The 15,995-nt window shown below is 42.9% G+C and overlaps 1 protein-coding gene across 5 annotated transcripts in view; it reads left to right on the forward strand.

The window, feature by feature from the left end:
• Positions 1 to 5,061: 5,061 nt before the first annotated feature.
• Positions 5,062 to 15,995, forward strand: part of LOC117959137 (metal transporter CNNM3) — a 24,849-nt gene continuing 13,915 nt past the window's right edge. For 2 of the 5 annotated variants that reach the window (XR_004659884.1, XM_034896101.1), the window contains exons 1-7: positions 5,063 to 5,898; positions 10,018 to 10,352; positions 11,420 to 11,596; positions 11,729 to 11,886; positions 13,646 to 13,789; positions 14,765 to 14,923; positions 15,123 to 15,292. Coding sequence is in view for 3 of the 5 variants with exons in the window: in XM_034896101.1 (XP_034751992.1) it covers positions 5,188 to 5,898; positions 10,018 to 10,352; positions 11,420 to 11,596; positions 11,729 to 11,886; positions 13,646 to 13,789; positions 14,765 to 14,923; positions 15,123 to 15,292 (1,854 nt within the window). In the remaining 2 variants the exon portion in view is untranslated. Of the gene's footprint in view, positions 5,899 to 10,017; positions 10,353 to 11,419; positions 11,597 to 11,728; positions 11,887 to 13,645; positions 13,790 to 14,764; positions 14,924 to 15,122; positions 15,293 to 15,995 lie in introns of all 5 variants that reach the window. The other 3 variants (XR_004659883.1, XM_034896100.1, XM_034896102.1) reach the window with 2 other exon arrangements.

The raw sequence follows: 15,995 nt of genomic DNA on the forward strand, positions 1-15,995 counted from the left end.
CCGTAACTCCAGGAGAGGGGTAACTTCTCCGTGGTCAGAAAGCACCGGGGAGACACTCTGTTTCTCTCACCATGACTCTAGAATCACCGTCACTCTCTCACTCGCTCTACCACACACACCCGCGCAAACATCAGCACACAAGTATAGACTGCAGGCCACCTACGTAGGCTACAGCGATAGCGCTGCATGGAGGGGGGGAGGGGGGTCTTAACAGGACCCCAGCAGCTAATTGTTACTCTTGGGAGTCCCCGTAACGGGTGACTTCGACCACGGAGAGGATCGCCACTTTGACAACCATAGATTTATTTCAGCAGGAGAAACCTGCCCGTTAAAGGGAAAACTAGAGTCGACGTAGCCTTACCCTCTATTGGAAGAAAATGTAGACCTGCCTGCTGGTTCATTTAGGTCTCATGTAGCAATTGGTCTTAAACTGGTTTCCAGTGAAGCCACTGGTTGGCTGTGTGACTACCAGTTTGTGTACTGGGAAAATGTGCAAGCAATTGTTCTACTTATTCACGAGTATTTATTGTAATTTATTACAATTGTATTAAATTGTATTTATTGTTGATTTTTTGTTTTTGTTTTAGGCACCTAAAGGTGTGGTTCTGTGAAACGGGCTTCCAGCTGTTAAGACACAGCTTTTAATGGGTTAAATTTACCCAGAAAACACTGTGTTCCGTTCCCTGATTGCTGTTTTTGTGTGATATAACTGTAAATACTCTGTACATGAAGAGATGGGCATCGGCGTGACACTGAAAGAGAAGTTAAAAGATAGATCTATTTATTATGAGAGATGTTTTGTTTCCGTTGTGTCGCTAGGACGACATTAAATAGCAATAAACATTGCACAGAGTTGACCTCAAATCATAATTTACTCCTATCTTCTGTTTTTGTTATTTTGTGTGTCAGAAGTGATAACCAAAGCTTTCTTTTCTCAGCCAAAAAATCATTTCCCATCCTTCCCTTTTCCTGTCATCCGTCCCCATCCTGTATCTCCCTCTCTTTTTTTTAATTTTCGCCAGTCCTCCCACGTTTCTTTCTAACTTTTCCTCATATATTTTACATCCCGCCCTTATCTCGACTCCTCTCCCGCCGCTCAAAAGTATTGGAATTCCGGCGGTCTGATCCGCTAATCCGTTTTTATTGTTTGGACCTTTTTTTCTATCATGTGAAAGGAGCGGGGGAGCGCGGCTTAGCAGCAGCTCCTGTCGTGTTGTTTTTAGCCCCGCAGCGGTGTGATGATTAGACCTGCACGAAGGTTAAATATTTTCTGCTGCAGCGTTCCCATGCCGGCGTGTTTTCCACAGTTTATCATTCACGAGGAGATTGTTTTCGGTTTGAATGCATGTGGAGCGAAGCGCACCACATGTTTTTGCGTCCGTTATCGGCCTTTTTAATGTAGCACGGAGAGATCAGGCCGTGTTTATCAAGGGTTTTCAAAGTTGCAGTGCAAATTTGAGATAATTTAAGCTCTTGAAATGCAACAATATTTATGTGTAACAACACTTAAAATCTAGCTTGGTCTTGGATTCATAAACTTTGATATGATAGTAAAGTTATTTGCCCTTTTCATTTCCCCCGGGGGGGGGGGCAGGTTTGAATACATAACATGTCTGACTTGGTTGTGAACTTTCTTTCATTGCAAAGGTTGAACAAAGATGGAGGAACACTTCCAAACAAGGGTCGTGTGACTTTAAAGCAATTTGTACATACCGTTTTGTAAGTACTGTAAGGCATTTGAAGAAATCTACGAGGTTAATAAACCTGAGATATATTTCTCTACAGAACATCGGTCTCTGTTTGATTCATATTATAGTAACTTTATATACAAAGTTATCTGTGGATTAGTGGGATTATTTTCTTTTGGTCTGCAGGATTTGATCTTTTCATGTTAACTGATTGTTTACAGGACGTTTGGGTGGATCCTCATTTTTTGTTATCAAAAGGAAGTTGGTTATTATAATCCTGTCATTACCAATCTTGCACTTCTTCTCATACAAAGACTGCACACATGAGAATGTATTATTATTATTACAAATGACGACAGGGACTATGTATTTTATAACTTTGGACAAATTAAAAACGTTGTGTTAAAGGTGTAACTCACTATAAAGGTTATGTTAACTTTTCGTTTACAGATGATTTACATCTGATGAGCTGATGATTTTTTTACATGAAGCAGAGGGCCGCGGTTTTGGATTCCAACCTGCACCTCTGTGGTAAGGACTGAGCCTCTTCACATGGGGCGCACGCTGAACCAGGGAAGCTACCAGGGCGCCTCAGGTTCACATTTTTCAAAGAGTGTAAACTCTTTGCCAATATTGCTAAAAGACAAATGCCCGTTTAGCTAAAGGACTCCAAAGAAAAGTGGATTAGCTCGGGCAAACATAAATTCATGAAAATCACAGCCCTGGGCACATTAAAACGGACCAGAATTTTGACCCTCTCGCTGTGTATTTTCACTTTGTTTGCCTAAAAATATCTAATTCAGAGTTTGGTAGGACATTGCCACCTAACCTAGCTAGATACCGCTAGCGTTAGCTAATAAATTATGGGTCAATTTGCTGATTTTCAACTGTTCAACATGCAGATTAATGCCATTTGACCCAGAAGTCTGCGTTTTCCCGTTGGAAAATCTCTACTTGATGACTCGCTTCAGAAGGGTTGAAAATCTGCATCCTTTCCTCTTTAGCGTATAGCGCAGAACTTTAGGTTTATATATGCTTTTCCCTGCTTCTCTGTGTATGGAGGGGTGGGGGGGGGGACTTTCTCCTTTATCCTCCTGAAGTCAATCACCATCTCCTTGAAGTGTTAAGGACCAGGTTGTTGTCTTCAAACCACTCAGCAAGATGTTCCAGGTCGTCTCTCATTGTTCGAAATCAACCAAACTACTTGGGTGTCGTCGCAAATTAAATCACGGAGTCGGAGGTGTGGATGGGTGTAAAGTCGTAAGTGTGAAGTGGGCTCAGCACGCAGCCCTGTGGGACTCCTGTAGCTGCCAACTCTGACTTGCTGTGGTCGGTTTCTTAAAAAGTCAGTTCCTATGAACACAGCAAAGAGCCAAAGCCCAGGTTGCTGATCAGGTTGGGGTGGGGGGGATGGGGTGTCTGTTAAATGTGGAGCTAACGTCCAAAAGTAGCATCCTCACATAACTATTTGTGTCAGAGTGGTGTGGAGGGACGTTGTGTTAGCATCCTCTGCAGAGCGGTTTGCCCAGTGACTAACTGATGCTTTTCCAGATCTGATGGGATGAAGGTTATGAAGGTCTTGATGTGTGGAAGCACTTCATGGCTAAGGGAGTTAGCGCCAGTGGGAGATAGTCTACACAGATTATTTTTTGGGTCACTGGATTGATGATGGAGAATTTAAGCCTTGTTGGACCGGGGGCTCGTTGTAATTAGAGGTTAAATATTTTAGTAAATACTTCTGTTAGATGATTGGGCCGTGCCTTCAGTACCCGGTCAGACCCTCCATCCAGGGCTGTAGTACTTGAGAGAGAGTCCGGACTCAAGTACTACTCAAGCTTTTCTGTTGTTGCAGACCTTGTTGGTATTTGGGCTCGGACTCGGCCGTTGGACTCGCCAAATATCCTAGTTGGTCTCGACCGAGTCCAGCACTATATGCTTTAAATCTAAAGTAGGCTTAACATCCTCCTTCAAAACAAAAGCACTGATGAAGAAGAACGTCCGTTCAGACAACAGGTGTTTCAATTCAAAATACATCTAGAAGAAGGCATCGTCACCTGCTATACACCTGGCTTTTAAGGCCTAACTTCCTCCTTCAAAACAAAAGCATTGATGAACCCGTCTGTTCAGAAAACAGGTGTTTTAATTCAAAATCCATCTAGAAGAAGGCATCGAGATTGGTCGCCTGGCCGGCTGCATCATATACTCCAAAGGACAAGTATAAGTTCAAGAATGGGAACGTTTCCATTTTATATTTTAAGTAAATAATATAGCCTAATAAGATCCTATAGTGTGTTACTCTGCACTACTGCTTTTTGATCATTACAAATAATACTAATAAAGGCAAGATGATCATCATAAAATAAAAAATACACGGTCTCCCACATCACACACTGTATATTTTGAACAGGTAAGTAAAGTAAGTGGTCTTGAAGAGGATTCTTGTTTTCCTGCCTCGGTCTTGACTGTCTCTCATTTGGACTCTGGTCTTAAATTTGTCTTGGACTTGACAGAGGTGGACGTGACTACAGTCCTGCCTCCATCCGTCTGGGAATGGTAAATATAAAAAGGTATATGAAATATAATAACAAAATAAAGGAAGCCATAAAATATACTTTCAAAAAAACAACAGTAAATGTTAAATAGGAAAAGATATACAGCAAAGTAGTGAATGTTGTACATTGTATTTATTTTGCTTTCATATTGTCATGTTTTACCAGTTTCATGTCTAGGACATATTTATTACGCGGACATATTCACTACGTTCCTGTTCCTGTTTATATTAAAGTTAATTCACCTTGTTGTACCTATACATACCGAAAATATGTATTATTTAGTTTGTCTTCTCATACATATATTAAATCAGCATTGTTAGAGGGACTTACCAAGGACTTCTTACCTAATTCAAACAATAATTCAATCAAGCTTTATTTATATTGCACATTTCAAACACAACATGCAGTTTAAAATGCAAAAAAGGTGGATTTAGAGAATAATGTGCATATGACAAGAAATAATAACTTGAAACTTCATGCATAAGAGTTATGTTTCCAGGCATATTTGAAAAAGGGTGAAGCAATCCTTTCCTTAAATGTTATGCAGTGTGATTAAATTAGCAGGAATTCAATGAATGTGAAGTGTGTCTAACGGAGCCAGAGTGATGAATGACTTGTTTACATGAAATCTAACAAAGATGGGCGGTCACTCCTTGTTTCGTCATATTTTACAGTATGTGAACACACACCGACTGCGATTCGCTGCTTTAGAGAAGAGGCGGGTGCAGTGACATCACAAAAATTCACAGTCAAGCCCCAACAAGTACAGTTATCCAGCGCTACGCTTGAGAAGCGTAGAACCAAAATGGCCGCCACGCAGCTCAGTTGCAGTTGTGTTCGTTTTAGTTTGGCTGGCCCAGTGCGTTCCATTTGTCCTCCGGTGTGACGCCGTTCCCAGAACACCCCGGGGGGGGGGCGGGGCGGGGCCACTGCAGGGCTGAAGTCACATGAGCAGAGCCAGGCTGACCAATTCCAATATGGTGGCCAGCTTGGCAGGTCTACGGTTCCTGTTGATGATATTGTTGTTCTGCGGGATTAGATACGGCGCCTGCAGCCAGGAAGCTCCGCTGGTTCTGGGGCTGCGACTGGAAGACCCGACGGGTCTGGTGTGTATGAAGGAGCGCATCATCTCGGCGCCGGAAGGAGCCACGTTCAAGCTCCGTCTGTTCGGGACTGGGCTGAATGGAAACTGGACATGGGTGGCGTTCGCAGCGGGGTCGGTCGGGGACGCGCCGGACCCGTGCGCGCAGGAGTCCAACCGCCAGGAGTCCGCTTTCCAGGTGACGGGTGAAATCACCCGGGACGAGGAGAACAGCCGGCTCGTGGACGTGGAGGTCCGGCGGAGGAGCATCTCCACCCGCGAGGAGACCTACTACCAGCTGTGCGTGCTGAGCGGAGAGAAATGGGCTTCCGTGGGCTCGGAAAGACTGCGCGTCAACACCGACGCGTCGGGTCCACCCGCAGACCACATCCCGCCGTGGGGTCTGGCCGTGCTGGTCGTGCTGCTGCTCCTGGTCTGCGGGACGCTGAGGACCGTGAACCTGAGCCTGCTGTGGCTGGACCCCGTGGAGCTTTACGTCCTCCACAGCTGCGGATCCGAGGAGGAGAAGCGGGCCGCCAAGCGCCTCGAGCCCATCCGGCGCAGGGGCAACTTCTTGGTAAGTTTCTCAAAACATCTCCCTAAAGGTGGGAAAAACAAGGCAACCCCTCATGTAGATACAGGGACTAGTATTACATTTATATTCATATTCTGTGCTGTGTGACTGATTTTGCTGCTGTAACACTACTATTTCTACTACTATATATTTTATTGGATATCTATCTATCTAACTAACTAACTAACTAACTAACTAATTAACTCTATCTATCTATCTAACTAACTAACTAACTAACTAACTAACTGTATCTATCAGAATCAGCATTAGCTTTATTTGCCAGGTATGAGGACACACACGAGGAACGTTGCTCATATTGTGCTCACACATACAAAAATATATGTGTGTATATATACACACAATATATATATATACTCTAAACAGAAAAAATATAGAGGCATGAGTGAATGAAGAGTTGTATAAAAAATATTTAAATGTGGAGCATAGTGCAAAGGATACTGGGATAAATAGTGTCTGTCTGTCTCTGTCTGTCTGTCTCTCTGTCTGTCTCTGTCTGTCTATCTCTGTCTGTCTCTCTGTCTGTCTCTGTCTGTCTGTCTCTGTCTGTCTCTGTCTGTCTGTCTGTCTGTCTCTGTCTGTCTCTGTCTGTCTGTCTGTCTGTCTCTGTCTGTCTCTGTCTGTCTGTCTGTCTGTCTCTGTCTGTCTCTGTCTGTCTGCGTGTCTCTGTCTGTCTGTCTGTCTATCTCTGTCTGTCTGTCTATCTCTGTCTGTCTCTGTCTGTCTCTGTCTCTCTCTGTCTGTCTCTCTCTCTGTCTGTCTGTCTCTGTCTGTCTGTCTGTCTCTGTCTCTCTGTCTGTCTGTGTGTCTCTGTCTGTCTGTCTCTGTCTGTCTGTCTGTCTGTCTCTCTGTCTGTCTGTGTGTCTCTGTCTGTCTCTGTCTGTCTGTCTGTCTGTCTGTCTACATCCTGGACTACACACCTGTCCTCTGCACATTCTGTATATTTTAAACTTTTGCACATCTTGCACTAGTCAATAAAGCCCCTTTTCTTTATTTGTCTTTATGTTATATATTTACAAGCATTGGGTGGAAGAATTATGCAGATCCTTTAATTAGGCAAAAGTAAAAGTACTATCACCACACTGTGCAAATACTCTGTTACAAGTAAAAATAGAAAATGTTACTTAAGTAAAAGTCTAAAATATAAACAACCCTCACAATTTAGAAACTGGACAACAATCTAACCAGTCGTGTGTTTTAATGGTCTTGTGTGCCGTTATATTGTCGCATAGTTTAATTTATAATAAAACATAGTATTTTGTAAACTGCGTGTGTTTTTGTGTGCAAAAATCTTAATTTGTGAAGTAACTAAAGCTGTCTGATTGATGTAGGGGAGTTAAAAAGTACAATATTTCTCTGGGAAATGTTGCGCAGTACAGTTGTTTCTGTATTTATTGTTTGTTATTTCATGTAAATGTTTAATGTGTTTATGTATGCACCAACATCAAAGGCAAATTCCTTGGAAGTGCTACTTACTTGGCAATAAACCTTTTTATGATTCTGGTATATAACCTCGTATTTATGACACCAGCACCCTTTGCACCAGTGCACTACCATCTCACTGTCTACACAACTCATTGTGTAATTGTGTTTTATAGATACTTTTTATGTTTTATTTATATCTGCACACAGTAGTCAAAGCTTACTTAGTTTAGCTTTTGTTGTTTTTAGCTTATATGTCTGTTTCTTTCTCTTTTTATAGTTCTGTTTATTGGTATTTAACAGACATTACGCAACAAAAACAGATCTCAACCCACGACCCACGCAGCCTAACATCCTCTCGGGGTTAGGGCTGGGCAATATGGAGAAAATCAAATATCACGATATTTTTTCACCAAATACCTCGATACTGCGACGATATCGTAGTGTTCACTATCGGTGCTTTCACAAAATATTCACGCAATGAGATTTTTGATAAATAATCATCGTTAATGTGGATATAACAACTAATATTTGTTCTTACATTCTTATATTTTATTATATTTTGTTATTATAATTATTATTATTTCATGTATATTGTATGTATGTATATTTTGTGTGCTGCTGTAACACTGTAATTTCCCATCTTTTTGGGATCAATAAATATCTATCTAAGTGTGTAAAAGATAATAATAGAACAGTTACACCAGTGTGGTAAATTCAGGAAATTACATAATTTTACTGTAATGCAGCCTTTAAAACCAGGAAATAACACTTATGCCGTATTATGATATTACCATATCCAAAATCTAAGACGGTTTCTAGTCTCATATCACAATATCGATATAATTCTTATATATTGCCCAACTTGAGGTTACAAAAAGGTAAAATATACTTTTAAACCATTAAACAAATAGACAAACATTTTACAGTGCACCTCATCCAGAAAACATAAGGGAAGAAAAAATAAAAATTAAAAAAGATCTACACCTAAAGTCTTCGTCCTGTGACAGGTGGAGGAGACCGTCCTGAACCAGAGGTGTCCCCTACCTTCTGAGATTGGTCATCCTAGTCTTTTATATCCTGTCAAAGTAACGTACAAAAGGACCCCATACCTCAAAAAACTTGAAATTGCTTCCTTGCAGAGTGTACCTTTTAATTCTTTCTTTTTTTTAAGATTTCTTTGGGGCATTTAATGCCTTTTTTATTTTATTTTATTTTATTTTATTTTAATTTTATTTATTTATTTTTGGGCATTCAAGGACTTTTATTTAATTTAATTCATTTTTATTTATTTTTGGGCATTCAAGGCCTTTTATTTTTTATTTAATTTAATTTGTTTATTTTTGGGGCATGTTAGGCCTTTATTTTAATTTTATTAATTTATTTATTTATTGGGTATTTAAGGCCTTTATTTTAATTTTATTTAATTAATTTATTTTTATTTTGGGAAGTACTGGAGTTTAATCAGCGATCCAATACCACATATAATAAACATAATAAAATATATGACTCACTGGTATCAGACCAGTACTCGGTGTCGACAAATAAGCAAGTTCCGGTATCGTGAAGAGAAAAACTGGAATCGGACCATCTCTAACTGTATTTAGGTAGAAAGTGCAGCTACGGTACACAATGATGGAGCAGAGACTCCGAGGTTACAACCACACCACTGTGTTTTCATTTCAAAGCGGTGTTTTGAGACAATAACATTCTCCGTCTACACAAGAGTTTTAGCTCCAGTTGCAGAACTAATCTCTGTCCATAGCAACAGGTCTGACAACACACACATCACATGACCTGGGCACACACATACTGGGCATGTGCGTGCCGGTGTAAACAGGATGTAGATTGTCTGATGTTACTCTGCAGTTGAAAATCATGGGCGTGTAAGTTGAAATTACTTTGGAGATAGAACAACAATGGTGAAAAGTAAGAGCAGGAACGAGGTGGGACTGTTACTGAAAGGTCTGTAAACCACCTAACTGATGAGACGGACTTGAGTCCGTCGTGGTCTCCAAAGGTCTCCGTTTGAGTACAGAGACTACAAAGCAACCCGGGAGTCTTCAAACCAAAACGAGGGCAGCAGAGTTTCCAAGTGTCTCCGTTTTAGGGGCTCGGAAAAGCCAGAGCGTTCTGGACAGGAGGTGTAAATGTAGCCGAAGATGTTTGTTGTTAAACCCAACTGAAGAAGTGTAGATGCAGAAGACCCGGAAACACTGACCAATCAGAGCAGACTGGGCTTTTCAGGAGGGGGTCTTAAAAAGAGAGGCCTTAAAACGGAGCGTTTCCAACAGAGGGTGAATACAGGTATATTCAGACAGACCGTAGGAGAACAATTGGGATTTTTAACATTAAAGCGTGTAAATATGTTCTGATAGAAACCCCAAATAATCAGAATCAGAAATACTGTGTTGATCCCCAAAAGGAAACTCTGTGTTGCAGTTGCACAAATAGTAGAAATATCAGAGTAGAAATATAAATAAAGAAATATAAGGAGTGTGGATATGTACGGTATTTACATAATTAACATAATTAAGAAGTTGCAATGGTGAAAAGTAATAATAATAATAGTATGAATAACAAGGATGAACCTGAAAACCAGCACGATATGGGACCATTTAAAGCCAATTCTGATGATATGTGTTCCTAAATGTCTTTTTGTCCGTCCTCTCTCCATCCCAGACATGTTCTTTGCTGTTCCTGTGTGCTGTGGGACACTCTGTCCTCGGCGTCCTCCTGTACCGGGCGCTGGGCTCCATCGTCTCCGCCGTGTTCACCAGCGGCCTCCTCATCTTCTTCCTGGCTGAGCTGGGTCCTCACGTGCTGTGCTCCGGTTACGGGTTCCAGCTGGCGCCGGCTCTGACCTGGCTGGCCCAGGTTTGCTTGGTGCTCACCTGCCCCCTGTCCTGCCCTCTGGGGCTGATCCTGGACCTGGGCCTGAGGCGGGACATCAGCACCTGTGGGATCAGGGAGAGGACCATGGAGATGATCCGCACAAGCGTCAACGACCCTTACAGGTAAGAAAGACACTCAGATTGCTTGATTTATGGGTCTGGGTTAAATCTACGGCATAGATTTTCAGATAACTAATGCTGGAAATCGTACAAGGAACCCTCTGACCTGGTGCGTTATTAAACATATTAATGTAAATAATTGACCCCAAAGCAGTTACAGAGACATAAGTGCTTTCTTTAGTGCTGAGAAGTTCACTCAAAGCCACACATCTGTAAAAATGGCGATGCCAGTTTCTTTTCCCTCGCCAAAAGTTTGCCTAACTTTGGAGCGTTATTTAGCAGACATGGCTTCCTTAGAATCCATCTAGATTAGACTGTCTAGTTTCATTTGATACCGTTATCTCTCTGGCATTAAAGGTCCTATGACATACTGCTTTTTTTCCTGCTCTTTGGATGCTTTTACATAGACATTAGTGTTCCCCTGATACTGTATCTGAAGTCTCTTTTATATAGACCTTATTGGTCCCCTAATACTGTATCTGAAGTCTCTTTTATATAGACCTTAGTGGTCCCCTAATACTGTATCTGAAGTCTCTTTATATAGACCTTATTGGTCCCCTAATACTGTATCTGAAGTCTCTTTTATATAGACCTTAGTGGTCCCCTAATACTGTATCTGAAGTCTCTTTTATATAGACCTTAGTGGTCCCTAATACTGTATCTGAAGTCTCTTTTATATAGACCTTAGTGGTCCCTAATACTGTATCTGAGCTTTCATTTTCTCAAAGGCAGAGCAGGATACACAGGACTCGGTTTACACCTATCCCCCTTTCTCGCCACTGGGGGACCATAGGCAGGCTGGGGGGGGGGAAACTCATATTAATGTTAAAAAACCTCATAAAGTGAAATTGTCATGCCATTGGACCTTTAAAACAGGGCATCTTAAAATCGATTTTGTGTATTTTATGAATTGATATCCAAATGAAGAGCCATCTGAGTTGGAAAATTGATAATCTTTAAACCCAGACCTGCTTCAGATATAACGTTGAGTTCCCCTTACGTCAGGATCTGTGTTTAACGGCTGTTTTCTCCTGTCCGTTACCCCGCTGTGTCCCCCCCCCCCCCCGCAGTGAGTTTGTGAAGGAGGAGTTCAGCCGCGGGACGCTGCGCACTAAGACGGTGGAGGACATCCTGACGCCCCTGAAGGACTGCTTCATGCTGCCCAGCTCGGTCGTCCTGGACTTCTCCACCATGTCCGACATCATGCAGTGCGGGTACACCCGGGTTCCCATCTACGAGGAGGAGAGGTGGGCGCAGGAACACGGCTTTTCACACACAACTTTGACAACCAAATGCTAATCTCGCGAATACAATCAATACGGTGACAGTGGCGGTACTCGCGTCCACCCGTCAACGTGTGTTTGATTTAAATTTTCCAGGTCCAACATTGTGGAAATCCTGTACGTGAAGGACTTGGCGCTGGTGGACCCGGACGACTGCACCCCCATGACGACCATCACCAAGTTCTACAACCACCCGCTGCACTACGTCTTCAACGACACCAAGCTGGACGCCATGCTGGAGGAGTTCAAGAAAGGTGGGCTCACACTCGCACACCAACCACTGTTTCTAGAAAGAGATCTTGCTGTGTCATTTTTAAAACTGAAATTTAGAGCCTTTAGAGAGAACGAGGATTTTTAAGGCCAATACGGATATTTGGTTATTTAAAAATCTGGTATATCGGCCGATATCCAGAAATCCAGAAACGTTATAGTTAATTAGTTATTTGGAGTTATTTACAAGTTCTCTCTAAAATAATAGGATAATAAGTTCTTTTATTGTCACAACAGATTAGAGGAACATCAAAATATATATTAAAGTTCTGTGTGGTCTAGCCAGACCTTCCTCTGCAGGGCTGTGGAGGAAGGTCTGGCAAAGCGAGACAAGTGAAAGCCGAAGTCCATGAGACTCTCTTCCAGACTTTTAAGAAATGTGTCTTCCTTTTTGGGGAGTTGGTGTGCAGTGTCTGCAGTTGTTGCCAATGCTGGAACTGTTTCTGCTGGATTAAATCAGGGTTAGGGTTACAGTCTGAAGGGTTGTGCACATGCAGCCAATAGGAATGTTCTCTCTCTCTCTCTCTCTCTCTCTCTCTCTCTCTCTCTCTCTCTCTCTCTCTCTCTCTCTCTCTCTCTCTCTCTCTCTCTCTCTCTCTCTCTCTCTCTCTCTCTCTCTGAAATGACCTGTGATTGGCCAATGTTTCTCTTAAGCCTGAAAACGGAGCCAGGTGGAGGTGCAGAAGTCTAGTTTTCTCTTAAAACACTTAAATAACAATATGATGAAAGTAGGGCTGCACAATTAATCAAATTTTAATCGCGATTTAGACTTCCCACGATCAAATTTGCGTGATCGAGCGATTCATTTTTTTAAAAGCGTCATTTCATAGAACGCTCATGGTTTTTTGCAAAGCCAATCTACAGCGTGTGAGACGGAGCTGCTGGACCTGGACCAGGACCTGGACCTGGGCCAGAGATGTGACCCAGAATATCATAGTTCATAAAAATGCAGCGCAGTGACGATACAGACGTTTCATACACACGACGTTTGTATCCGCCATTCGACCCAGGCTGGACCCGTTCATAATGATCAGCCGCCTCTCTGTGAGTAGCGTCCATCACACTCCCTCTCGCAGTTATAAACATCCTACGTGACAATAAAAATTAGTTTTGGTTAAAATCAACAAATAATCGTGAGAATAATCGCGATCAAAATTTTGATCAAAATAATCGTGATTATCATTTTGGCCATAATCGTGCAGCCCTAGATGAAAGACTATTGTTGAATCTTTGCCCAGTGGTGCAAAAAAAAAAACAGCCTCCCCCCAGCGTTAAAGGAAGAAGTTATTTTTCATTTATATGAACTGACTCATTGGGCGGCTGTGGCTCAGTGGTAGAGCGGTTGTCTGCCAATCGAAAAAGGTTGTGGGTTCAATCCCTGGCCCTGCAGTCCCATGTAGAAGTGTCCTTGGGCAAGACACTGAACCCCAAGTTGCCCCCGATGCTGCGCATCAGAGTGTGAATGTGTGTGAGTGTGTATCTGATGAGCAGGTGTGTAGATGTGTGTGAGTGTGTATCTGATGAGCAGGTGTGTAGATGTGAGTGTGTATCTGAGGAGCAGCCCCGGCCACAGTGTATGAATGTGTGTGAATGGTGAATGTTTCCTGTAGATGTAAAAGCGCTTTGAGTTGTCGTTAAGACTAGAAAAGCGCTCTATAAATACAGCACATTTACTCATTACTGAAGATCTCTCTGAAGTGAAGCTTACTGACGGCGTATTTTCTGATCTACTCTTTCTTCCAGGTAACTCTCACATGGCGATCGTCCAGAAGGTGAACAACGAGGGGGAGGGCGACCCTTTCTACGAGGTGCTGGGATTGGTCACGCTGGAGGACGTCATCGAGGAGATCATCAAGTCCGAGATCCTGGACGAGTCCGACGGATACCGTGAGTTTGTTTTCTGTAAAATGTGTTTCTTCGTGTAGCATCTGGTGTCTTTTATTAAAGCTTTCCAGCACATCCTGCAGCGGTGGGAAGTAACTAAGTACATTTACTCCAGTATTGTACTTAGGTACGAATGTTGAGGTACTTGTACTTGACTTGAGTCTTTTCTTTTCATGCCACTTTCTACTTCTACTCCGCTACATCTCAGAGAGAAATATTCAACTTTTTACTCCACTACATGCATCTGTCAGCTTTAGTTACTAGTTACTGTACACATTAGGATTCTTGCACACAAAACACATGTAGTTTGTAAAATCTGATGTTTTATTCTAAAGTAAACTAGCCTACAAGTCCAGCTGAGATGACTAGTGCTGTTAAACAATTAAAATATTTAATCATGGTTAAATGCATTAATGTCAGACTGGCCGTGCTGCGATGATCGCTCAGTTTACAACGACAAAACGCACAAATCACCTTGGTCTCGTCAATGGAACATTTGTCAACTTTTAAAAAGTCAACTTTCCATCCAGGATCTTAACGGCGTCCATTTCGACGTCTGGCACTCGCCATCCACTCAAAACGTAACGTTACTACTCTTTGGTTGGCTCGCAAGCCCAAACGGCGTGTGCAGCGTGCCTGTTGTTGTGTTTCCGGTCTAGCTAGATCCGGTGGGTGTTTGCTAGGCCAAAAAGAACGTTAATCTCGAGATAAGAAAATTGACGGTTTGGGGTTTGAGTTAACGCCGTTAATAACGGGTTTAACTGACAGCTCTAGAAATAATTAGACTGTCACACAACTGTTTGGATACTTTACACTGTCTAAAATGGGACGATTGTTCTTTCCTGACAATACTTGCATACTTTTACTTAAGTAACATTTCCAAAGCAGACCCTTTGCTTGTACCTTTTACAGTGTGGTATTAGTACTTTTACTGAAGTACAGCATCTGACTACTTCTTCCCCCGCTGCTCTCCTGCAGTAGACAGGAAGGTGAAGCGTCCTCTCGCTCCGCTGGAGATTCCTCTGGAGCCTCGCTGCGTCCACGAGGAGTTCTCTCTCTTCAAACCTCCTGAAGGAGAAGCCAAGATCCGAACCTCACCACAACTACTGCTGGCTACACACCGCTTCCTGTCCAGAGGTGGGGGTGGGGGTGGGTGGGGGTGTGTGTGTGTGTGTGTTACTTTTACAATTTGACACTGCACATGTAATGATTATGTCCCTGTTACACATTCTAATTCAGCTTAACTGTGAGATCTGTTCGTCTCGCCGTGTGTGACACCGCTGCCCAGACAGCGAGTTCACCCTAACCCCATGTCTCTGACCTTTGACCCCTGCAGAGGTGTCCCACTTCAGCCCGGGCCGCGTGTCGGAGAAGGTCCTGTTCCACCTGCTCCGTCACCCCAGTGTCAACCAAGAAGTGCACTTCGATCCGAATAACCGGCTGAGCCCGGGTCACTATCTCTACACGCGCAACCACCCGGTCGACTACTTCATCCTGCTGCTGCAGGTATGTGCGCACGTCCACACACGTCCACACACGTCCACACACATCCACACACGTCCACACACACACGTCCACACACGTTCACACATCCACACACGTTTACACACATCCACACACATCCACACACATCCACACACGTCCACACACACACGTCCACACACGTTTACACACATCCACACACGTTTACACACATCCACACACACACGTCCACACACACACATCCACACACGTCCACACACATCCACACACACGTCCACACACACGTCCACACACACGTCCACACACGTTTACACACGTCCACACACACACGTCCACACACGTTTGTCGCTAATAAAGTCAACTCTCAAGTAACCTTTGCTATTCGAACCCTGCAAGAAAGGGACAAGTTTGAGTTTTTTTTCCTGCAGGAAGTAACAGAACACATTGATTTAAGAGACAATTTGACATTTTGACAATCATCTTTAGACATAAATTTTAGGAATTAAAAAAAGGGCGCCTTTTAGGGCGCCAAGATCGCTCGATTGGTTGAGTGGGCGCCCATGTATAGAGGTTTAGTCCTCGATGCAGCGGGCCAGGGTTCGATTCCGGTCGGCGGCCCTTTGCTGCATGTCAACACCCCCCCTCGCGCTCTATCTATCTATCTATCTATCTATCTCTCTATCTATCTATCTATCTCTCTATCTCTCTATCTCTCTATCTATCTATC

Source organism: Etheostoma cragini, chromosome 16, assembly GCF_013103735.1.
Source record: "Etheostoma cragini isolate CJK2018 chromosome 16, CSU_Ecrag_1.0, whole genome shotgun sequence".
NCBI lineage: Eukaryota > Metazoa > Chordata > Actinopteri > Perciformes > Percidae > Etheostoma > Etheostoma cragini.